General features: G+C 35.1%; 6 protein-coding genes and 1 non-coding gene across 8 annotated transcripts; 3 read left to right on the top strand and 4 right to left on the bottom strand.

Moving 5' to 3' along the window:
* Positions 1-270: 270 nt before the first annotated feature.
* melo-2 (C3H1-type domain-containing protein) lies at positions 271-1,748 on the top strand. Of its 2 annotated transcripts, none has more exons than NM_058930.9 (8): positions 271-405; positions 465-658; positions 707-842; positions 888-998; positions 1,046-1,167; positions 1,221-1,387; positions 1,438-1,495; positions 1,542-1,748. In NM_058930.9, the coding sequence occupies exons 1-8, from the start codon at positions 372-374 to the stop codon at positions 1,614-1,616; spliced, it is 897 nt and encodes a 298-aa protein (NP_491331.1). In that variant the 5' UTR covers positions 271-371; the 3' UTR covers positions 1,617-1,748. The 2 variants fall into 2 exon arrangements, with proteins under 2 accessions (NP_491331.1, NP_001122422.1); NM_001128950.5 differs by having other exon boundaries at positions 291-405; positions 1,209-1,387.
* C18E3.1 (MSP domain-containing protein) lies at positions 1,722-3,307 on the bottom strand. Its single transcript, NM_058929.3, has 6 exons — positions 3,242-3,307; positions 3,084-3,188; positions 2,832-3,033; positions 2,355-2,519; positions 2,061-2,306; positions 1,722-2,011 (listed from the first exon to the last, which is right to left on the bottom strand). Exons 1-6 carry the CDS (start codon positions 3,295-3,297, stop codon positions 1,778-1,780), a joined length of 1,008 nt encoding a protein of 335 aa, NP_491330.1. The 5' UTR covers positions 3,298-3,307; the 3' UTR covers positions 1,722-1,777.
* C18E3.10 lies at positions 3,254-3,378 on the top strand. The gene has a single exon (NR_050053.1). It is a non-coding gene; the product is annotated as an Unclassified non-coding RNA C18E3.10 (non-coding RNA).
* On the bottom strand, positions 3,372-5,060 carry swsn-2.2 (SWI/SNF chromatin-remodeling accessory subunit 2). Its single transcript, NM_058928.8, has 4 exons — positions 4,992-5,060; positions 4,780-4,923; positions 3,648-4,732; positions 3,372-3,596 (listed from the first exon to the last, which is right to left on the bottom strand). The coding sequence occupies exons 1-4, from the start codon at positions 5,040-5,042 to the stop codon at positions 3,527-3,529; spliced, it is 1,350 nt and encodes a 449-aa protein (NP_491329.2). The 5' UTR covers positions 5,043-5,060; the 3' UTR covers positions 3,372-3,526.
* A 637-nt stretch (positions 5,061-5,697) lies between these two features.
* Positions 5,698-7,524, top strand: hop-1 (Presenilin hop-1). The gene is made up of 6 exons (NM_058927.2): positions 5,698-5,829; positions 5,880-6,003; positions 6,055-6,442; positions 6,624-6,767; positions 6,817-6,902; positions 7,244-7,524. Exons 1-6 carry the CDS (start codon positions 5,699-5,701, stop codon positions 7,445-7,447), a joined length of 1,077 nt encoding a protein of 358 aa, NP_491328.1. The 5' UTR covers position 5,698; the 3' UTR covers positions 7,448-7,524.
* C18E3.3 (ULP_PROTEASE domain-containing protein) lies at positions 7,477-12,581 on the bottom strand. The gene is made up of 10 exons (NM_058926.8): positions 12,505-12,581; positions 12,315-12,436; positions 12,141-12,267; positions 11,983-12,082; positions 11,799-11,928; positions 10,728-11,311; positions 9,576-10,226; positions 8,643-9,084; positions 8,447-8,591; positions 7,477-8,009 (listed from the first exon to the last, which is right to left on the bottom strand). The coding sequence occupies exons 1-10, from the start codon at positions 12,577-12,579 to the stop codon at positions 7,704-7,706; spliced, it is 2,682 nt and encodes an 893-aa protein (NP_491327.1). The 5' UTR covers positions 12,580-12,581; the 3' UTR covers positions 7,477-7,703.
* A 154-nt stretch (positions 12,582-12,735) lies between these two features.
* On the bottom strand, positions 12,736-22,798 carry snrp-40.2 (WD_REPEATS_REGION domain-containing protein). Its single transcript, NM_058924.6, has 9 exons — positions 22,714-22,798; positions 22,005-22,103; positions 21,518-21,615; positions 21,163-21,328; positions 20,330-20,452; positions 19,408-19,528; positions 18,990-19,072; positions 18,775-18,940; positions 12,736-12,929 (listed from the first exon to the last, which is right to left on the bottom strand). Exons 1-9 carry the CDS (start codon positions 22,789-22,791, stop codon positions 12,868-12,870), a joined length of 996 nt encoding a protein of 331 aa, NP_491325.1. The 5' UTR covers positions 22,792-22,798; the 3' UTR covers positions 12,736-12,867.
* Between the last annotated feature and the right edge of the window lie 9 nt (positions 22,799-22,807).

The following is a 22,807-nucleotide window of genomic DNA, read 5'->3' as shown; positions in this document are numbered from 1 at the left end:
TGCAGTTAGAGGAGAATTATGAGCAGTCCCAACGGGCATGTGTCCGTTTCTCAATGTTGATGGACACCTCAAGTTGTAGACAGCTCATGAAAATGTTCATCAATTTTGACATTAAGGTTCTAATAGATTCTCGAGTAAGCAAAATGTTGTTTTAAGACGTCTTATCAATTGTTAGATTTAAAATTTTTTGAATATGCGCCAATTTTTCACTCGGGGACTAGGTTTCGCCATTTCGGAAAACTAGTCCCTGTCGATTTACGGGAGATTTTTGTCGATGGCATTTCGCTTTCAAATAACCACGTGCGCGCCCTTTAAGCTTTTCTATTCATTCAGTTTTGTTTATAACGTATAATTTTTTTTCTCTAATTCCGATGTATCATCACGGCTTTCACTACTATTCCACAAGTGAGTTCTTTAAGACTACTCTTGAAAAATACAAAAAAATAATTATTGAAATTGTTCAGATAATTCACATAGTTATTCTCGAACGAGAAATCCGCCAAAATCATGGAACCTGGGCCCACACGAATTGGGAAGCTCGACCGACCCGGAGAACAGAGCAATGCAAGAATCTATAATTAATTCAGTTTCTGAGCAAACACTGCAATCATGGATTGATTTTCGAGAGGAAATTAACAAGAAAAACTTGCTGCTAAGGGTAAAAACCTCACGTTTTGTCCGTTTTCCTTATAATATAAAATTACAGAACAAGCTGAAAATTCCAAGCGAAAAAATTGATGATAAATATCACACTTTTCCGGAAAAGAAGCAGAGTGATTACGCGGACGCTGAAATATATGCCGGAAGCGATGCATCGCAACCATCTAGAAACGAATATGACAGTTTGTTGCAAGTTTTTTAATAATAAGCTAATACAGATTTTTCAGGAAGTAAGTACGTTCTAAATCGAAAAGTTCGATGTGCTCCAACAGAAATAATAACAGATTCTTCACAATCACCGGGTGCCAGTCCATCGTCCGATCAAATATTTATAGATGGTAATCAATTCTTAGAAAAATCAGTGCTTTAAATGTTGAAATTACAGACAGCCAGCCATCAACCACTAAAAGACGTTGGGTAATATCGGAGCCTGATGATAACAGCGATAAACATGTTTCATCTTCGGAAAATCATCAACAAAGAGAAAAAATAATATCACCAACCGAGGTAAAACAATTATTTCTCGATTTTACTTCGCCGTTATCAAGAATTTCTTTCAGAAAACCCTGCAAAAATCTACATCCAGCAACAGCAGTCCTACCTTAAAACTCTTTGTGACTGTACCATCATCGTCGAATCAAGAATGCATTTTACACAAATACGGGCATTGTATTGCCCCACAGATTTGCCCATTCGCTCATGATGGAGTTGTGCGAAAACTTGAAAAGTAATTGATGCCAGTCGAAGACTATGAGAATTAACTCAATTTTCTTTCAGAAAAACAGTCACTGCACCATTTTGGCAGCGGAAACTTCCCAATATATCTCTCTGTCCAGTAAGTTTTGTTACGAATTAAACAAATTATAGTGTTTTTTTTTCAGGGTTACCCCACGTTAAAGTGTTGGGATCATAAATGCGGGAAGCGACACATCCTTTATCCCTCCGACAACATTTAATGCAACTTGCAAACTTCCATATCCTTTCTTACCAGTTCACTTATATACATATCCAGTGGAAATGTTATTTATGGGTATTAGTAAAACACTAGAATTTTACGATTTGTTCAATTATAAACACTTTCATTCTAAGAAAAACTAATTATACAACAGAAATAGTATTAATGAAAATCAGTTCGCTGCCACATCAGATTCAATTCCTCTCCAGTCTTAATTTTCTTCGATTTAACGATCGTCTTGTGATGATGCTCTTTCTCAGTCCCAATAACTCCAGAAGGGTCCCAATTCAAACTTTGTTGCTCGAGAAACACACGTTTCACTATTTGCGGATCATTCTTCTCAACAGTCGAGAGCTTCAGCTCATTTGACTTGAAACTGCGCCAATAGTCGACTCTCTAAAATATAAAATTGTAAACCCTTGAAATTAGAATTCACACAACTCACCTGCACTGGCTCGGTACGGTAAAGAGTACTTGTCGACACGCGCTTCACACGATCAGCTTTAGCTTTGACGTAGGTGACAGGTTGCTTGCGAACTTCAATGATCCGGTACTTCACAGCCACATGCTTTCCGAATGCCAATGTGAAAGTGACAGTTTGCCATTTGGGAAGCATTTTCTGAGCGACTTTTGCCACGTCAGGAGCCATCATAAGCCGAACCGTTTCAGATGGATCTTCGAAAACTGATTGCTGGAAAAAAAATTAGGTCTACATTTTTTTAATTTCCGAAACGATTACATTTGTTCTCTGTGGATCGGGGCGAGCAACAAATCGCACATAGGACAGTGGTGAAGCGAAGATCAGCACATTTTTCGGAGTGTGAACTGCATTGGCGGCCAGGTAGCGGACACAGTAGGTCGGGGTGTTGAGACTGACGAGAAGTGCAGAATGGCCAGTGAATTTCTGAAAAATCAATTGGTTTTTATTATAGGGGCGCGCGCTCTATGGCCAAATAAAAACGCTCCGCCCCCAAAACGTTGGGTCTCGTTAGGTATTGGCCATAATTTAAACATTTTCAATTCGTTTCACCAATTTTCAAGGATTTTTCGTTAAATTTTTCACGTCGAATGTAAAAGAAACATTTGAATTTACAGTTTTGCCAGCAGTTCCTAACGAGACCCAACGTTTGGGGGCGGATCGTTTTCATTTGACCGTCGAGCGCGGGTGCATCTCGATTTCAAATTCCACGTGGCACAACAACTCATCATCACAAACCTTATTAGCCTCCACGTTTTCCACTTTTTGAATCGGAATAACATTAGGCGGCGCTGTGCCCTGTCGGACTCGATGCGGTTCACACTTTCTCAGAAACAAGGGCTCCAAGATCTTCTGATCGTGTGTGCACAGATCCTGATGAACAGCTTTTCGCATTTTGGATCTATCCAAATGAATTGACGATGATTCTTGGCGTTTTGTTCTAAAAATCGAGGGATTTTTGAAAACTGAGCAAAGAATTCCCAAACGAACAAAATACTAATATCACTGCTGGCATCCTCAAAAATCTCATCATCAACAACGACAACGGGCATCGCGTTGCTGGCAGAATCTCTTGTGGAAATAGTCGTCTCATTTCTGATATTAAATATAAAAATTATATTTCAGACTTTCCAACCAAAAAAAATTACCTTGAAGTCACAGTCAAACTAGAATACGAAGACAGAATCTCTTCATCGGAATCCATCGCAATTCAAATTCAAAGAAATAGTAATTAATAATCTCAACCCCCATCCCTGAGCATTTAAATACGATGTTTATAGAGAGGTCACGTGAAATTCATTTAACAAAGAGCGTATTTTTTGTACATGAATGAATGAAGAATAAATAAATGAATAAATCAATAACTTGCAATTTTAGAAACATCAAAATTTAAGTGAGTTTTTGAGACCTTATAGATTATTTGAAAAAAAAATTTAATTTGATCGAACACCAAGACTTTGCTCCAACTCGTGTCGCTTCTGGTTCACCTTTTGGAACATGTATCTGAAAGAAAACATTTTACTTTGAAAAAAACCGAAAAAAAACGGCAAATACCTTTGAACTCCTTCCTCTGTTTCAGGTCTCACGTAGGATTCAGCGAATCGTTCTGCCTCAAGATCCCCGCTCAGCTCGTTCATAGTCTTCAGGTCCGAATTCTGGCTCATCACCCAGCTTTTGATGAATTCTGCGGGTTCGGTGTAGAATCTTGCGTAGAAATCGCGGCGAGTCTTCAGTTCGTTGATCTGTTCGATAATATCATAACACTTTTGATCAAGAGTTTGAATATCATTGGCAAGTCCTGGACTATGAACGAAAGTATGCATAAACTGTTTCACTGGATCTTCCATCTCAACATCAATGTCGTAGCAAGTTGATACTTGTTCCTGCCCTTCTTTTGGTCGTTGAATTATATGATTGAACTCCAATGGATCAGTTTGTTGAAGTAGTTGATGCAATTTGTTTGGCACTTCCATAAATCTCATTCTATTCACTCCGAAACATTGACTCAAAAATGTATCACAATTGATAATGTCCCGTTCTTGAGGATCTTGAAGTCCATGAGTTTTGATGTACTGCCAGAGAGCTTCGATAATCTTCGGACGAGTTTCTGTAGCAATTCCGAGAACTTTGGCAAGCCGTGGATGAAGCTTGAATTTCGCTGGATGATTGTCGAGCAGCAAGAGGATTCTGCACTTGACAGGACGATCGCCGGCTCGTTTCACTTGGAATCCATCAGTTTCGTTGGTTTGTGGTGTGCGATGCCACTCAACAAGATGCTGATCCGGTCCGTACATTTCTTTGTCAAGCTCAATAACCAGAGACTTGAAAAATGAACTAAATTTTCTTTTCGGAACTGGTCTTTGGCCTGGAATGGCAGGAGCCGGTGGCTGCTCATCGAGAAGCCGTCCTTCAACACGAAGTTCCCACATCGGGAGAGAAGCTTCATCAGTATCTTTCTCCGGTTGCTTCTCTTCGATAAAAGTGTGAGAAATGTAAATACGAAGACGCTTCTTGACTTTACTCGGGCGTTTCAGAGCTTCTTGAATATCCAACTTCTTTCGAGAGAGCGTTGAATCAAGCTTCTGCTCAGAGGCCAGGAGTGCCATGTAGTTTTCTGCGTCTGGCTCAAGCTCGCGAATCTGAATATTTAAATTTCACATTTCCGTCAAAATAAATAAATTAAAACCTTTGGATGAATACATTTATCCGCATACTTCTTCTTTTTCGGCAATGGAGCAGCCGGCGGTGCAACCATTCGAGGCCCATGCATTTGTGGCGGCTGACCAGCAAAACCTCCCGGGCGTCGCATTTGTGGAGCACTTCCTGGTGTCTAAAATTAAAATATTTAAATATATCAAAGACCGATAATGTTAGTTGTAGAAAATTGACAATTCTTACCCCATAGGGGTGCCTATTCATCTGGGGATTCGGGCGCTGTTGAGAATGCATTATGAAACGGAAGCCGACCTGAAAGATAATGAAATTGCATGAATCCAGATGAAAATAAGTGAGAAAATACAAAAAATGACGTTTTTCAGTACATAAATCGAGTAGAATATATAGGGAAGAAATATTTGGCACAAAAAAGGACATGCATTTGTTTGAAAATAGGTGGTTTGGGCGGTGCGGTGGAGCACAGTTGCACCCCTCACAGTAACCTTCAAAACCACACACTTTCTAGACATGATTGCAAAGAAAATGTAAACTGGAATAAATAAATATTTGAGGTTTTTTGATTAAAAAACCATACTGGAACAGATTTTTTGATTGGATTTGTTTTCCATGATTGAATTCTTAAAGCAATATTTTCATTTTGTGAAGAGTTGTAAAAAACTTTTTTTTATAAAAAAGAAAAACCAAAAACGTTGTTTGAAACGAGATAAAGCTTTTAAAAGCAAAAGAAAAAATAAGATAAAAAATCAATAAATGTAAAATTCGCTACTGTAGTTTGTTCTATGCGGGACCACAAGTGACAATTTAGCTATGCTCCTTTAAAAACTACAGTAACTCTCACTTTAAAATTTTTTCTTTTTTATTCAATTCTTTTTTCCAGTAATTTTCTAACGAATCAAAATGTATTGTTGACTAAAATTAAATTTTTCAGAATGCCAAGAACAAAAAGAGTGTACTCCGGGAAAACCATAACAGGAGTTCTCTATCCTGTTGCAATTTGCATGTTGTTCGTCGCGATAAATGTGAAACTCAGCCAGCCAGAACAACAAGAACAATCTAAAGTGTTAGTTTTAATATTAAAAATCTTAAAATTTCTAAAATTTGCAATTTCAGAGTATACGGACTGTTCCATTCATACGATACCGCGGATAGCGGGACAATCACTTTGTATTTGATTGGATTTTTGATTTTGACGACTAGTTTGGGAGTTTTTTGTTATCAGATGAAGTTTTATAAGGTAATAACTTAATGTTTAAGGACTTTTTATTTTAATTTTTGAATTTTTCAGGCCATAAAAGTATACGTATTAGCCAACAGCATTGGAATTCTGCTGGTTTACTCAGTTTTCCATTTCCAAAGAATAGCTGAAGCCCAATCAATTCCAGTATCTGTACCAACATTTTTCTTCCTTATTCTCCAATTCGGTGGTCTTGGAATAACATGTCTCCACTGGAAATCCCATCGACGACTTCATCAATTTTATCTTATTATGCTCGCAGGTCTAACTGCAATTTTTATTCTCAATATTCTTCCCGACTGGACTGTTTGGATGGCATTAACAGCGATTTCATTTTGGGATATTGTTGCTGTTCTGACACCGTGTGGACCATTAAAAATGCTCGTGGAAACTGCGAATCGACGCGGAGACGACAAATTTCCAGCTATTTTATACAATTGTAAGCTACACAATAAAAGCCCAAAATATAAAAAAACAATTAAAGCTAAAACTACGGTACCCGGTCTCATAAAAAACTTTAAAAAATCCACATCCCTAGTGGCAAGACCCACTCAGAAAAATCAGCGTGTACCTTTAAAGTGTCGTTTCATTTTTTTTTTTGAAAAACTCAATAATTTCAGCAAGTTCATACGTGAATGAAGTGGATTCCCCTGACACAACACGATCAAACAGTACCCCGCTAACTGAATTCAACAATTCATCGAGTTCAAGGCTTTTGGAATCTGATTCACTTTTGAGGCCTCCAGTGATTCCCAGACAGATTAGTTAGTGAAATGTATATCTAGAATAATTTTTAAAAATTATTTTTTTCAGGAGAAGTACGAGAAGTTGAAGGAACAATTCGGTTAGGAATGGGAGATTTTGTATTTTATTCACTGATGTTGGGAAATACTGTTCAAGTGAGTTTGAATGGGTTTTTAAAAATTTTAAAAGTTTGATTTTTTTTACACTTTTCGTGTAGTTTTCTGTCGTAATTTACCCAATTAAAGATAATTTTTGAATTTTACAGAAAATCCATTAAACTTTTTTAAAACATTTCCGGCAAATCGGCACTTTGCCGGAATTGAAATTTTCCGGCAAATCGGCAATTTGCTAAAAATGAAAATTCCACCAAATCAGCAAATCGACACTTTGCCGGAATTGAAATTTTTCGGCAAACCCGCAATTCGCCGAAAATGATAATTTCCGGCAAATTACCCAAATTGAAAATTTCTGGCAATTCAAATTCTAAGCATTTCAGACGTGCCCACTTCCAACTGTCGTCGCGTGCTTCGTATCCAATCTTGTTGGTTTGACAATTACTCTGCCAATTGTCACATTATCTCAAACTGCACTTCCAGCATTGCCGTTCCCGTTGGCAATTGCAGCAATATTCTACTTCTCCTCCCATATCGCATTAACCCCATTCACCGATCTGTGCACCTCACAGCTAATTTTAATTTAAATTTTCATAATATTGTGCTATTTGTTTTGTGACCGGGTTGTTCTAAAGATGATGTAGTATATAAATATTTACATTTGAAAACTTTGAGCTCAAAAATCAAAACACAAGTAAAACAAAAACAAGAAAAACATTGAAAGGAGATTATTCAAGGGTAAGGGAGGATCATAGAAACAGGGAAGCGAACCGGTGGAAGGGAAAGAAATTGCAACAAAAAACAGAAGAAAATGCATAAAGTTATGAATAAATTATATAGAAATTACAATGAGATCTCACTATTTGATGGAGATGGTGGAGATCGTCTAACCTTCGGCTTTATGTCAAATGCACCATCATAGAAGAAATGTGGTTTGCCATCACTATCCAATTTCAAAATGAACATGGTTCTCACTAAGTCACTCATAATTTTTTTGTATAAAATGTGGGAGTTCTTCTTAATAGTCATAACCACTTCAGTTGGCATATCTGGAAGATCGGATAATGTTGCAAGAAAGCTTTTTCCAATGTCTGCAACTTCGTCATCAGAACTTGTGAAGTCGCCAAGTTTATTTAAATCTATGTTGGCCTGAAAAAAAATCATATTTAATTTTTAATTTCCAAGATATTACGGAAACACTTAATTCTGAGAATGCGTATTGTGCAATAGATCTGACGCGCAAAGTATATCGTAGCGAAAACCGCAGCAATTCTTTAAATGACTACTGTAGCGCTGGTGGCAATTTACGGGAACGATTTACTAACTGGACTTTAGAAACGAATTTATTTTCGATATTTATTTTTTCGTTGGTTGTTGTCATTTCGACGATACTTTAGAAATCGTCAATAAATCGTGACAAAAACAACTCAAAAGTGGGACCAGTGCTACAGTAGTAATTTAAAGAATTACTGTAGTTCCCGCTACAAGATAATTTGCGCGTCAGATGTGTTGCACAATACGTATTCTCAGAATTTCGTGTTCCCGTAATATTTTTCAAGTTAAAAAAAAACAAAAATTCAACTTACCCAGCAGGCTGGAGTTAAACAAGAAACTTGGTCGAAATAATCGATAAAAAATCTGGCATTCATTCTGATGCAAACCATTTTGCTCAGTAGTTCCAGTGGAATAGGCTTATCGCGAAGTTCTTCAATTTGGAGCATCAGTGCTGGGCTGAAAATAGATCTTAGAAAATTCAAAATTCCAAAACCAAAGCTATTATACCTATCTCTTGTTTCTTCCTTTAGAATGAAGTAAGGACAATTTGCATCCAATTGTGAACATACACTATTCACTTTATGTCTCATAAAATGGCCGGAACGCATCCAATCGCGGTAATAGTCTCCGAAAAGTTTCCGTTTAAAGTCATTCTTCACAGTACCGACATCAAACCAATATCTGTTATCAGTTTTATTTGATCTACTCATATACCGCAACTGCTTCGGAAGATGCTCAAGTTCTTTCATTGTTGGCAAGTGATACTGTTTGAAAATATCAGGTTTTTGATTCGAAATCTTCAGTGGCTTGAATTGAAGAGAAATCCGTCTTGCAGTTGGGTATTCGGGAGTTGAGAGATGTTCTAACTGATTCTTTGTAGAGTACATAGTGAATGGAGCTCGTTCCGGTACATTGTTTGTAGCCTTCAAAGAAACTTCTTCAACGTGATCTGAACAAAACAAACATTACATCAATTTTTAAATAAAATTCAAATTCAACAGTTGAACCAGGGATGGGCGGCAAACGATTTTTTTCCGGAAAATCGGCAATCTGCCCATATTAAAATTTCCGTCAAATCGAAAAACCGACAATTTGCCGAATATTTAAACTTTCGGCGAATCGGAAAACCGGCAATTTGCCGAAAACCAAAACTTCCGGCAAATCGGAAAACCGGCAATTTGCCGAAAACCAAAACTTCCGGCAAATCGGAAAACCGGTAATTTGCCGTCCACCCCCAAGTGAATCAATTTCAAAATTTAACAACAAAGCTCACCGTAAATATTAATTAAGAATACTTATTAATTATTATCGATGTTTAGTACAATTTGAGAAAGGGAATAATTAAAATAAAAAAATTAGCAGAATTCTGAAACTAGCTGATATATCTTAATGCACTGAGTTTTAGCCACTCATTATGGATTATGGAAGCTATAAATTTACCTGGTGTTGTAGTCTCAGCAACATGAAGGACTTGACTAAAGTTTTGAGTGGTTGAAATTATTTCAGCATCTTCTTCTTTTTCCTGATCTGGTAGGATCGTTTCATGAGCTGAGCTGTCCTCTATATCGATAAGATCTGTATCATAACTTCCATGTGCAGATGAGATTGTAGAAGATGGTGAATCAGCAATTTCGAGCTGATCTTCTTCTGAATTCGATGTATCTTCTTGTTCCATTTCAAGATAATTATTTTCAGAATCAATATATCCATATTTTTCCATGCTCTGAGAATTGTCCAAGCACTCTTCCGTGTCTTTCAATTCGGAAGACGCTGGTCGCGAGCTTGTCTCGACCAAAGATGGGAAAAAGTCAAAATCGTCATCAGAGTCGATAGCAGGACTTTCCAGTGGAGCAATACTGTCGTATGTAACCTGAGAGTGTGCTTCATGAATTGGGGACATTGTAAAAACGGAAGTTGGTGGAGAAATAACACTGGAAGGTGAATTTCTAGTAGAATCTTCATCTCCAGAGTTCAATCGTGGATTGTTGAAAATTGAGATTGGACGAGGCTCTTCTTCAAATGTTTGAATTCGTTCGATTTCAAGTTCAATTGACGAATCAGTAACAGTATCTGCCACATGCTCAATATCATCTGAAATTGATACATTTACAAGATATTGTCAAAAGTGGAGTAGCGCCAGTGGGAAAATTGTTAAAACCTACTTTTATAGTGCCAAAATGGCCGAATATATCAAAATAAAACTTTTAAAAAATTTTGAAATTTTTTTATTTAATGTCAAAAGGTGACAATTACTCAGTTTTTGCCAATAATAATTTTGGAAGTCGACTAAATAAATTGTTTTCCTACATTTTTTATACTGTAATTTTGTTTTAATAAATCGTATTAAAACATTGTAGAGGTCGGAACATGCGAAATTACTTTGGATTTCCTTAAAGCCTCATACTTTTCAAAATTTATAGTTAGGCAATTTGATAAAACTTTGACCGGAAATTATGAAACATCTAAAAATTTTTGGAATGTTTTATTATGATATTCCGTCATTTTGAATCATTATTATATTTAAACCAAATCCCGATTGGCTCTACTCCACCTTTAATAGGTGAATTCTGAAAAACAAATAAAATTACTCACCGACGCTTTTCGACCGTTTTCTAGCTGCTTCTTTAATCCTCTCGTTTTCTAACATTTCGAGATATGTTTTAGATTCAAGTCTTGGATCACAAGGAATCGTTGATCTAATGCAAAAAGCAGATTTTTGAGTGCGTAATCGTTTTGAGTCATCTTCAGAAATTGGATCATTCTCAGAGAGTCTCTTTCTTCCTTGTTGTACAACCTCCATAGCTTGCTTAATCTGTTGAAAGTTGACAGTTGTTCCGATCTTTTTAAGCAGTTGAAACACAGAAAGATCCTCTGACTCGGGAGAAGAGCCATCTGTTGCGATTACGGTAGGTGAACTGTTGCCAGAAGTATCTTCACTCCTACTCTTTCTTTTCTTCTTCTTGTGATGCTTTGACTTTTTAGACTTTTTGATTTTTGGAATTTTCGAAGATCTTTTACCCATTCTAGAAGATTTATCTGCTGGGATTTCATTTTCTCCATTCATATCATTGGGACCAACTGTGCGAGAAGGATTATGTTGATTATACCAATTAATTTCGTCTTCCAATCGTCCTCCGCCATCAATTTCCCACATGATATTATAGCCGTATAGATATCTGAATATTGAAAGTTCATAGACATGGTGTAGCGAGTAAACATCCGTTTCTGACACCCAATTATCTAGTCGCTTGCTATTATTGATAATAAAGTTTTCTGACGACACTTCCTTTTGGCATAAACTACAAATTATCAAACATACATCTCATTACTAAACGAAGATGTGCTATTACGGTAAATGCTGAGAATTCGTATTGTGCAACATATTTTATGCGCAAAATATCTCGAAGCGAAAACTACAGTAGCTCTTTAAATTACTACTGTAGCGCTGGTTTTAATTGATAAAATATTAAAAGAAAACACAAAAATGAAAAAAAAAATAATTTGATACCGCTGCCACAGTTCGAACATAAATTCGTTTCCATCGCTACAGTAGTCATTTAAAGAATTACTATAGTTTTCGCTACGAAATATTTTGCTCGTCTAATATGTTGTACAGTACGCAATCTCCGAACTCGGTGGTCCCGTAATAAATAGGTAACTCACTCAACAGCAGCTTCCAAAAAACTTCGATAGAATCTATGAGCATTGTGGAATTCAGAAATATTAGAATCTTCCTCTAGTTTTCTTGGTAGGCCACTTCCAATTTTCGATTCCTTGGTTCGCTTTAAACAAACTGAAGTTTAAATGTTAAATTAGATAAATTCTACACGAGAAAAAATCTACGAACTCTGAATTTGATACAATCGAATGACCACAATCATTGTATGCTTTCCCTCGGGTTGTTCTCTCGAATAATAATGCTGAGCACAGCAGTTTTCTGGTAATATCTGGAAAATTTCAACTTTCATTTAAGAAAAATTACTTGCAAAATAGATAGTAAGATACCCATTCAGATGGGAAAAATCGATGATCAAATTGGCATAGACTACGTGTCGCTTTGTGAAGAAAATCTGATATATAATCTACCATTCCCTTGGCTATGAATGTCTTATTCTTTGTACTATTTGTAATTCTGAAATAATAAAAATGAATTTAAAATCTTTCCATTTCTTTGCTCACTTTAATCCAATAAGTTTGATTTCTTCCTTAACTCGCCAGGAAAATCCTTTTGTCTCTGTTTCCGAAGTTGAATCGACACCATAAACTATATTCCATGTCTCATTATCTGACATATTTTGAAGCTGAATAAAAACTATGTTCAATTTGAAAAGATACATAAAATTCAACAAAAATAATAAAGTTATCTAACCCTGTCGAAAAATGACCCAATCGGCCATTTTGGGGACTCTGACGTCGACGGATTATTATCTTCACTACTGGTCATGTCTGAAATGTTGTAAGTTAATGCGATGAGTACTGAAAAAAGTTTTCAGTAAATGAAAAAAGGGAATAAAAGAAAAAAAAAGATTATCTGAATATTGTGCTCATAGATCGGAAATGTAAGATTCTAGACGATATGTGGGTGTAGAACGATGAGCGTAAGAAGAATAGATTCTTATTATGAAAGGAAATGAAAGAAACAGAAACAAGTAACAACAATAAAGGTGATAAAAATAGGATGTAAAATAAAAATGAAGACGTCAGAATCTGATTGTTTGAAATTTTAAAAAGTTTAATAATCCTCCAGGTCGAGTTCTCCGAGGAAAATGGTCTTGTCGCTTCCAGCAGAGAGAACTGAAAAATGTTTGGTTTGGAGATTACAAATGACTTCCTTTCCGAGTCAAAATAAATTTTAAATAATTTTTAATGATGTATGTATATTTGATTTTTTTTTTGAAATGTCATGTTCATGCCTTGCACAAAATTTTTGATAAATTTTAATTTTTTCTGGATAAATTTTCATGAAGAGGGGAAATTAAAAGTATAAACATACAGATGGTGAAAAAAAGTATTTGAGAAACATTGGAGAATTACACTGCTTATCAACGTTTCTGCACGTTTTTGAGTCTTATCAGAGAGGCATTGTTGTATTTTTCAACAACTTAGTAAATACATACGTAAATGTACATTTGGGAAATAAATGTTAAAATCTTTGGAAGTTGTCGAATCAAGAGATTTCTAGAAAGTGGCAACAAAGTTTGTATGATGATATACAACTTTGAAGCTTTTGGAATTAAATTATCACAATTGATATATAGTAGTGCAATTTTATCGATTACAACAAATTGTTGCGTATTACAAATCGAAACAACAGAAACGTAGCAGCTGAGCACGCATTCCTCCAAAAAAAAACTGCTTCATCATCGATCTTTAGCAAATAGAGAAGACCGCGCCGTAATAATATAATTCATCGAGTGTAGTAGTAGTAGTAGTAACTACGGTGATATATTTCCAACGAGAGCATTTGTTATCCATAGTTAGCGACATGGCTAGAGAACGAGTAAGAGCGGAGAAGAAAGAGGTAAACTTTCACGCACCACCACGTCTATTACATTACCAATTTCATATTAGTGACAACGGCCGAATAGATGTAGCGGTGTTAGGCTGTATACTTCACAAAGAATCCAATTTTTTTTGTTTTCCTATGGGAGCAAATTAGTAGTTGGAATAAACAATCTTATTGACAACAAGTGATACCGAGATATATATATATATATGTGTGTATACATATATATATATATATATATAGGTAACTAGAACTACTTTTCTCAAATATACATTTCATATAATAAGCAGAAAGGAATACAGCTTGCTTGTAGCTTAATATATAATCACATATGCGAACTTGAAAAGTTCAGAATGACTTTTTTGAATTGTCTGAGAGCTTACTACTGAACGAAGTTCTTTCAATGAAAAAAATAATGAATGGATCCTCCTGTTTCAATCTCGAAGCGATCTCGATTCGGTCTTCAAGGGGAAATTAGGGTGCACCACATGAAGAAATATTACACAAAGGTCAGGAGGTGATTGAGCGGCAAGATAGTGTGGAGTCTCGAGAAACAACAGAGTTTCCACCATTCTGCACTCTCCCCAGCGATCACGCTATTCAGCAGAGTTTTCATCCCCGACGCAGCTGTTAATTTCGAAATACACCAATCGATAAATGGTGTAATGAGAGGGCGACGACTGGGAGAGCAGAGGAGGAATCAACGGCGCCATAAGAACCGATGGAGTGAGGAAGGTGAGAAATGGCATTCTCAAGGTCATACTGCCCTTATGCGTAGATTAGCAACTGGTTGGACTTCCCGCTGAGAGATCCGCAGAGTTGATAGAGCGACAAAAACTAAACTTCGACTTCAAGAACCGCGAAGAGTCTAATTAACAACCGAGGGTATGTGGTGACCGTGAATGGTTCATATGGCAGTTTGGATAGCTATCAAAATGAAAAATGAGACGCAAGAGCGTAAAATTGAGAAAAAAGGAACGATGGAAAGCGATGCACTCTCGTTAGCTTGGTGACCCGAAAAACAGAAACGCTCGTAAAATTCTAGAAAGGACCAATATTTGATGTATGTCTAGGTGGACTAAACTTTTCCCTTTAATAACTCTGGCAATAAAATGCGAAGACAATACACTCGATTTGTGGGAAAATCATTGAATCACGCCGGTATTGAATTAGAATAGAAATAGCTTTTGGATGATGACTGTTGTTGTTGCTGTTGAGATGGAAAAATGAAATTGTGTTTCAAAACAGTCACGTGCATGATGATGATGATTCATAGATTCCATGTGTTGAAAGAAGTGTCGTGAATATATTTGCTCGTTGATGAGACAAAAGTGCATTCTTAGTGTTACACTAAACTTACTGATTCATGATTAAATTACACAAAAAACGTTTGTTTTATTAAATCGAAGAAAAATTGACATCCGCAGTTGCTCACCACCATGATTAATTTAAAATGACGTCACCGGAAGGACTAGAAGGACTTCCGACATCGTTCGTTTCTTTAAAACATGATTTAAACTGAAAGGGGAAAGCTTTTGGAAAACGAATCCAAATTTAACCCAATATAATTGCTCGCCGAGAAGAGCAATAAATGGATGACGTTGTGACGGCTTTCTTTCCAATTTATTGGCGTCGAGTACAGCGGAACACATACATCTTATTTAAATGTCAATTGTATGTGTGTGTGTTTGTGCATAGATATATTGGTTCCCATTTTTAAAAGTTGATTTCATAAGTTAATAGTGAATAAGCAGAGCAGCAGCTGATTCCCGAAAAAGCTGAATATGCCATAATATTGTAGATGAATAAAAATTTGTCGATTGGCTTGAGAATGAAGTAATTACCTGCAAAAGAGCTGAAAGCGTACTAATTAAGTTGCTATACACATCACGGAGAAATAAGAAGTTCTAGAATGTTCTGAGATAATGTACACGAGATTTTATCTCGTTATAATTGCACCTGTCTCGGGAATCAGAGATGTAGATATATACGACAAGAAACTCACGACAGGTGATAATGCTCGGACTAACTTTCCGAGACAAAAGGTTTTATGCATTTGGAAAGCATTTTCAGAGAATATAGATTTTAACATAATTCCAGCTATATGGAAAAGTGAATATGATAGGGTTAATAATATTTGCAATGAACGTATGAATGCAGTGCGCTTATTCGAAAGAACACGTCGCATATGAAAATTCACAAAGAGCACTATCGGATAGAGAGCATCATTAGAGATAGGGAGCGAGAGAGAGTGAGAGAAAGACACGACGAAGAGGACGGACCGAGAAGAATGGCGAAGAAGGGGACGGACATGGGTGTGTATGAAGTAAAAAATGGCGCCCTGTCCTTCTCGATAAAAAAGCAGCACCGTCCGTGTTCATATTGAGAGGGGCGGAGACATCAATCTCGACGGGTTGGCACACACACGATTCCAAGAGTAGTAGGGTCTCGTTGAGAAAGGAAATGACAACGAGTGGGAGTAATAGGGTCGGACGGAGCGACAACTATTAGAACATGGGGCTCAAATTGAACAAGCTGGTGTCATGACTACAGCAACATCAGAAACACAACTGCAAGAACGACAGATGGAACGGAGCGGCGCCCTCGTAACAGCTGTCATAGTGTAGGGCACTTCGAAACAAAAAAAAACATCAAAAGATGTTAGGAGAGGGAATTTGGAACAATATCCATTAGATTAAATAACAAACATGAACTTTATTCGATAACATGCCAAATGCTGAAACAAAGGAGTCAGCGAATAAACAACGTTGCTCAGACGCTTTCTCACGAAATTAAAAAGCATAGTTTTCAATTCCAGAGAATCTCAAATGAAAAGCTATAAGACGACGGAACTTTTTGACTTGTCTGTCTATGTTTCAGAAAGCTACGGAAATGTATTTCACGTGATGAACATGAACTTTCCAAGTCCCTATGGACATTCTCTTCATGATAATAACCACGAAAGAGAGTGCGGTGCTGATATCATGCAGCCAGCTGTCTGATAACCACACACGGCTGATAAAATCTACAATGTTCGGAGCTAATGAGGGAGAACTGCGCAACTCGGTATGCTATAAAGAAACCGAATTTGTGCATGTAAATTGGGGTGTGTATGTCCATTCAAATGTACAAGACCCGAACAAAAGAATACTTGAATAAATTAGGACCTATCACAATAATCGACAGTCTATTCACAGTATGTAAAGAGTATGTAAAGATTAGCCTTTGGTTATCATCACCTAGAATATATTAAGGAAATCTGTAGATAGAAATTTGAAAGCAAGAAGAAGCGAGTCTGTCATAGTAACAGGTGCATCCGAGTTGTGCAACAAATTCTTTGACTTATCCGCGTGCCACATGACAGTTACGCAATAACTTGACAGGTTATTCGGAAGAGATGAGTAATTGCAAAATGGATTCTCTGGGTATGAAGATTCGCTTTTGCTAGGCATAAAATGAAATAAAATGAGATGAAATTGAAATCGTTATTTAAAAAACAATGGCAAATAAAGTCATTCGACAGAAACAATTAGCCGCATAATAGTGACGTCACACGTATCGATTTGGCGGGAATACATCTGCTCACCATACAGCACAGCAAATACATTGATTTGTGCGTTGTATTACGAAGAGGAGTAGAATATCCACACTGTATCGAGGGAGATAGAGAGAGTGGAGATTGACAAATCCTCTTCCCAGAAACACAAATTTAATGGCAGACAGGTGGTCATGACGTCCCACTGAGAAGAAAGCTGAATTCGAGTAGAAGGTGTATACTTGAAATAGATTCCTGATTAATTCACTAAACTTTCACACCAAGTTGGCCGATTTAGGTGGAAGAGGAGTGACGTCACAAGTGCACGGGCTCGATTATCTAAATTTTTGGTAGTTACGCTTCTAAAATAGTCGGATTACAGAGTATTTTTCTGTAAAGTTCCACAATGTTTCAAATAAGTCGGTTCAAAGGTACTTGCTGATTTTCTGAGTGGGTCTCGCTACGATCTCAGTCCCAGTGCCAAGTCCTACAGATTTCTTCAAACGATGTAGAAAATGAAATTTAAGACATTTCAAATTCTAAAGTGCTCAGAGAAGACCAGCAATTGTAATTGACAGATTTTCCAGCTTCCTTCCTCAATAACCTATACTTCTTCAAATAGTCTCCCCCCGCTTCCAAAATAAACAGAGCAAAAGACACCGTAACTCAGAAATTTGAGAAGTTTACGACTTGATATGACCTTGGAAACACGCGTCAGATAAACATTTCTCACCAGCCGACAAAAGGGAAAAGTTCTGGGGAAGAAAAAAAAACATTTTATGCGAGAATAACCGTAAACACATTGTTCTCGGGTGCAAATTTGAATTTTTCAAGGGCTTTAGAAAATGAAGGTATGGCCGTGACCTAGTTCTAAAACCTGTAACACGGTCATGTGTCGATTTACGCAGCGTGTGTACTCCACGAGGAGAAGTGTACTATGATTTTTTTGGTTAGGATTTCACTGCTTTTGGCTAAAATACTTCGCAATTTTCGTTTTTTTCTTGAAAATCGAAAAATTAGGAAAATGTACGATTTTTTTGAATTTTTAAAAATTTTTGCTCGATTTTTATTTGAAAAATTCCAATTTCCAATAATTTCCGGTCATTTATTAATTTTTAAAAAATATTTTTTCGATTAAAAACATTTTTTTTCCTATTTTTCAAAAAAAATCGAATTTTTAAAAATTAGCAGAAATTTATATTTTAGTTTTTTCTCATCAACATAAACAAAATTTTGAAATTATTAGTTTTTTTTCTGAGAATTATTTTTCGATTTTTCAAAAAAAAATCTAGAATTTCAGATTATTTGAAAAAAAAATTCCTAGAATTCCAGGCCATTTATGTTTTTTTTGTAAATTAAAAAAAATTCCAAAAAAAAAATCGAAAATTTAATTTTTTTGAAAAAGTTCGAATTTTTCAGGTTTACAAGTAGTTTAGTCAAAATACTTTATAACTTTTTGAAAATAAATTCTCACTCTTCCTCGGGGAGCTACACGAGCTGCGTAAATCGACACACTGCATTGGAAGAGATAATTTTTCCATATTTTTCCAATAGTTTCATAGTTTTAACCATTTTGAAAATATCAAAAAAAAACTCACGAATCTGTTGAGTTGGATGAAGAGCAGTGCAGTTGACGGAACCAAGATGTCCAGGAAGTTTATAGACACATGCACGCGATTTTGCATTCCAAACATAGACGAAACGATCCGCAGAGCCGGCGGTGATGTAGTTGTCGCGTGGAGACCAGCCGCATTTCAAAAGATTCTGGAAACATAAATTTGGAAAAAATATATAGGAATTTCAAAAAATAAACCTTTTCAAAATTATGCGAAGCTCCTTGATATCTGGCAACGAGCCTCTGAGCAGGAACAAATGGTCGAATATCCCAACTCATCACTGAAAAATTTAATTAATTTTTTTTCTCAATGTTTTTTAATTTTTCAAATTTTTTCTATGAGAAAAAACATTCAAGATAATATAATTGTATTATAAAAAAGAAGAAAAATGCCAAAATTTTAACTATTTTTCAAAACTTTCAAAAAAAATTATTTTGGAAAATTTCGAAAAATAGCTCAGATTTTTGGCATTTTTCTTTTTTTTTGAAAAAATTTTTCTCTTCCATTTTCGTTTTCTCACAAACTAAATTTGAGAAAATCTTCAATTTTTGCCAGTTTTCTTAAATTTTTTTTTCAATTTTTCCAATTATCTTTTATTCCTGTAGTAATACATACAAGAACAATCCATCGAGTTGGAAAGCAAAAAGTTTCCATTATGACTGACAGAAAGAGAAGTGATCGTATCGCGGTGTCCGGAGAGCACATATCTGACGTCATTTCGGAGCATGTCCCAGACCTGAAAATTTGGAATTTTGGGAAATTTCGTACTCTGGAATGGAGAACATTAAAAACATTAAATTTTAAAAAAAACCCAGTTTTTGCGGAATTTGAACAAAAAATGCTAAAATTGTCATATTTCTGAAAATGTGTAGATTACCAAAAGTTGTGAATTTCAAAAATATTATATATTTCTAAAATTTCCAAAATTCCAAATATTTAAAAATATTTCTGATATAAAAAATTTTAAGAATTCTAAACTTTTGAATTTAAAGAAATTTCTAAAATTTCTAAATTTCCTAAAATTTCAAAAAATCTTAAAAAGTGAATTTATTACAAATTTGCAAAACCAATTCTCAATTAGTTCCAGAAACCTTCTTCTTCAAAATATTTCTTAAATAACCGGAAATTCGTCATCCATGTATTAATTGGATGAAAAAGGATTGAGCGACAGATTTTTCATTTCCTTTCCACTTTCGTTTTACTAGAATTGGTCTTGGAGGGCAAATGAATGGAAAAGAGCCAAATGGAATCTATTAGGGTTATTGTAGTAATGACTATAGTCGTAATTCTACAATAGTCTTTATGTTTGCACTTTTTCGGAACTTTCAAATGTGACGTCATTATTTCGTTAAACTCGGTCACCACAAAAATTTCAGCGGCTATTCAGTACACAGTTTTTCAAAAATCTTCCAAATTTATTTTCTACATTCAAACAACTTTTATAAATTTTTTTTAAATGAAAAAACCGCATTTTCATGGGTTCAGGGTTTGAATTTCTTGTGAAGACCCTTGTGTTAAAATTTTCAAAAAAAAAAACCTTAATCTGATTGTCAATTCCTCCACAAATAACATTATCCGCGGCATCGTTGAACGTGACAGCCGTCTGTTGGTATTTGCAGATAAACTTTTTCGCCGCTTCCTTGCTCCGCATATCGTGAACCTGAAAATATTCGTTTCAATGAAAAAAAAAACTTAAAATTTATTATGGAATTTTAAAAGTGGTATTTAAGATTTTTAATTGCACAATTATAAGAGTGTATTTCAGGATTTTCGAATAATTTAATTTGACAGTTTCATTTCACTTTTTTTATTATTAAAGCTCGATTTAAATTGCATAAAAACATTGTAAATATTTCCAATAATTATTTAGAAATATTTTATTTCTGTTAAAAAAGTGGCAATTACTTAGTTGTCGCCTATCGTAATTTTTTAAAGTCGATAAAAATTTTTTTAACGAGAACTATTTTATGTTAATATTAATTATTATTTGAAAACTGTACTTAGGGTTACAACATATTTCGCATTTTGACAATTTACCAAAACTCTTACTGAAAATTTTGAAAAATCTAAAACTTTCCAAGCACCTAATTTCTGTTATTGAATATGGCTCAAAAAATATCAACGAAATATTTTGCGAAATTTTTTTGCTCAAACGTCTTTCAAACTTCAAATTTTTCAAAAAAAGAAGTCATTTTTAAATTTCCTTTCACAATATAAATTCTAGAATCCTTCGTTTTTTTGTGGCTAAAATATATATTTTTTGTATCAAAAAAAGTTGAGAAAAATTTTAAAATTGGAAGTTTTCAATTTCTTTTAAATGTATTTTTATTTGGAAAAATCCGATTTTCGTGTCAACTAAGATCTTTATACCATGACAGTTCCATCATCCGACGCTGAGCAAATCATTTGAGGACCTCGACGATTCACATCAACCGAATTGACAATATCGGTATGAGATTTGAAGTTTCGAATACACGAACCGGTTTCCATATCCCAGACACGAACGGTTTTATCGGTTCCAGCAGATACAAGATGACTGAAATTTTGGAAAAGTTTTTTTGGGTATTTGGATGGATTTTTCAATAAAATCTATTTTAATTCCGCGTCCAAAACGCGAAAAAATCTCCAAATTTTCATGAAAATTGTACCGAAAACTGACGGAAAATAAAACCTCGGGATTTATTTTGGACGCTGAAAATCAGAAAAATAAAAATAGAAAAGAAACCTCGAATCCGCGTTGAATTTCACTTCCATAATGGCTCCTTTGTGCCCTTTGAGAACTGCAAAATTCTCACATTCGCCAAACACATTCCACAGGAAGATCTGAATGAAAAATAAGTGTAATTTCAGTGAAACGCTATTCTATTGCTACACGGAAGCGATTTTTACGTCAAAAGTACGGTACCAGGTCTCGACACGACAAGGTGTGCGCCTTTGAAGAGTACTGTAGTTTCAAACTTTTGTTGCTGCGGAATTCTCATCGAATTTTTATAATTTTTACGAAAAGAAATATATTTATTTATCAGGAAAGTCAAATATAACAATAAAAGCTCTTAGTTTAATTTTTATTTAAAAAAAACTCCACAGCAACAAAAGTTGAAAACTACAGTACTTTTTAAAGGCACACACCATTTCGCATTTTACAAAGCACCAGTCGTGTCGAGACCTGGGTACCGTATTCTTGATGTAAAAAACGTCAAATTTCAAAAAACCTGTTGATCATATCCGGCACTAGCAAGAAAACTTCCATCCGAACTGAATTGGGACGTGTAAATCTCTCCTCCGTGTCCTTGAAGAACCATTGTTGGAGCCTGAAATTTATTTTTTTGTGTCGAAAAATTGCAATTTTTTGTAATTCTAACAAGGGTGGCGGTTTTTTCGATTTTCTGAAAATATGATTTCGAAAAATTCCAAAAAAATTTTTTTAAATTTTATATTGTCTTATCGAATTTTGTCGAAATTACGAAAAATTAAAAAATCGGAAAAAAAATTTGAGTTCAAAAATTGTTACAATTTTTTTCATGTTGATGAGTACTATATTACTCTTTAAAGTACACAGTACTCTTACAGCAGTTTTACAGTACTCTTTACTGTACTCTTTAAAGGCGCGCATCTTTTCGTATAAAACAAATTTCTTCTGTAAAAAAGAAAAATAGCAAAATTTTTAGTTATTTTTCAAAAATTTCAATGTTTTCATAAATTTCTCAATTTTTGAAAAATAATTTTTCACAATTTCTCAGCGAATTTTTTCTTTGATTCACTGGAAAATCTAAAATATAATTCAAGCTATTTTTTCGAAAAAGCTAGATTTTTTTTAAAATCGAGAGAAAACGAAAAATTCCAAAATACTTTTTTTTTCAAACAAAAAAAAATCGAAAAAGCCAAATTTCTTCCCAAACAAAAAATTTCTAAAAATCAAACCATCAAGCTTGAAGTCCTTTTGGGTAACTCTAAAAATTGTGAAGCCATTTGATTGCGAGCTGGGATTACCATCGCCATTTTGCACCTGTAATGT

Source organism: Caenorhabditis elegans, chromosome I (assembly GCF_000002985.6).
Source record: "Caenorhabditis elegans chromosome I".
Taxonomy (NCBI): domain Eukaryota; kingdom Metazoa; phylum Nematoda; class Chromadorea; order Rhabditida; family Rhabditidae; genus Caenorhabditis; species Caenorhabditis elegans.
This window is presented reverse-complemented; position numbering and strand designations above follow the sequence as displayed.

Bases quoted from the DNA above. Each gene is read 5' to 3' on its own strand.
- C18E3.1 (NM_058929.3), bottom strand. From the start codon at position 3,297: ATGGATTCCGATGAAGAGATTCTGTCTTCGTATTCTAGTTTGACTGTG. The intron at 3,034-3,083 runs GTTCGTTTGGGA...CTCGATTTTTAG, and splicing joins AGCAGTGATATTAGTATTTT to AACAAAACGCCAAGAATCAT. The intron at 2,520-2,831 runs GTTTGTGATGAT...TTGATTTTTCAG, and splicing joins AAAACGTGGAGGCTAATAAG to AAATTCACTGGCCATTCTGC.
- snrp-40.2 (NM_058924.6), bottom strand. From the start codon at position 22,791: ATGGCGATGGTAATCCCAGCTCGCAATCAAATGGCTTCACAATTTTTA. The intron at 22,104-22,713 runs GTTTGATTTTTA...AATAAATTTCAG, and splicing joins AAAGGACTTCAAGCTTGATG to GCTCCAACAATGGTTCTTCA. The intron at 20,453-21,162 runs GTATAAAGATCT...GAATATTTTCAG, and splicing joins CGGATGATGGAACTGTCATG to GTTCACGATATGCGGAGCAA.
- hop-1 (NM_058927.2), top strand. From the start codon at position 5,699: ATGCCAAGAACAAAAAGAGTGTACTCCGGGAAAACCATAACAGGAGTT. The intron at 5,830-5,879 runs GTTAGTTTTAAT...TTGCAATTTCAG, and splicing joins CAACAAGAACAATCTAAAGT to AGTATACGGACTGTTCCATT. The intron at 6,903-7,243 runs GTGAGTTTGAAT...TAAGCATTTCAG, and splicing joins TGTTGGGAAATACTGTTCAA to ACGTGCCCACTTCCAACTGT.
- C18E3.3 (NM_058926.8), bottom strand. From the start codon at position 12,579: ATGACCAGTAGTGAAGATAATAATCCGTCGACGTCAGAGTCCCCAAAA. The intron at 11,929-11,982 runs GTTCGTAGATTT...TTTAAACTTCAG, and splicing joins TCGATTGTATCAAATTCAGA to TTTGTTTAAAGCGAACCAAG. The intron at 11,312-11,798 runs GTGAGTTACCTA...TTCAATATTCAG, and splicing joins TTTTTGGAAGCTGCTGTTGA to ATATCTATACGGCTATAATA.
- melo-2 (NM_001128950.5), top strand. From the start codon at position 372: ATGTATCATCACGGCTTTCACTACTATTCCACAA. The intron at 1,388-1,437 runs GTAATTGATGCC...ATTTTCTTTCAG, and splicing joins GTTGTGCGAAAACTTGAAAA to AAAAACAGTCACTGCACCAT. The intron at 1,496-1,541 runs GTAAGTTTTGTT...TTTTTTTTTCAG, and splicing joins CCAATATATCTCTCTGTCCA to GGTTACCCCACGTTAAAGTG.
- swsn-2.2 (NM_058928.8), bottom strand. From the start codon at position 5,042: ATGCATTCTCAACAGCGCCCGAATCCCCAGATGAATAGGCACCCCTAT. The intron at 4,733-4,779 runs GTTTTAATTTAT...TTAAATATTCAG, and splicing joins ATAAATGTATTCATCCAAAG to ATTCGCGAGCTTGAGCCAGA. The intron at 3,597-3,647 runs GTATTTGCCGTT...GTTTTCTTTCAG, and splicing joins ACAGAGGAAGGAGTTCAAAG to ATACATGTTCCAAAAGGTGA.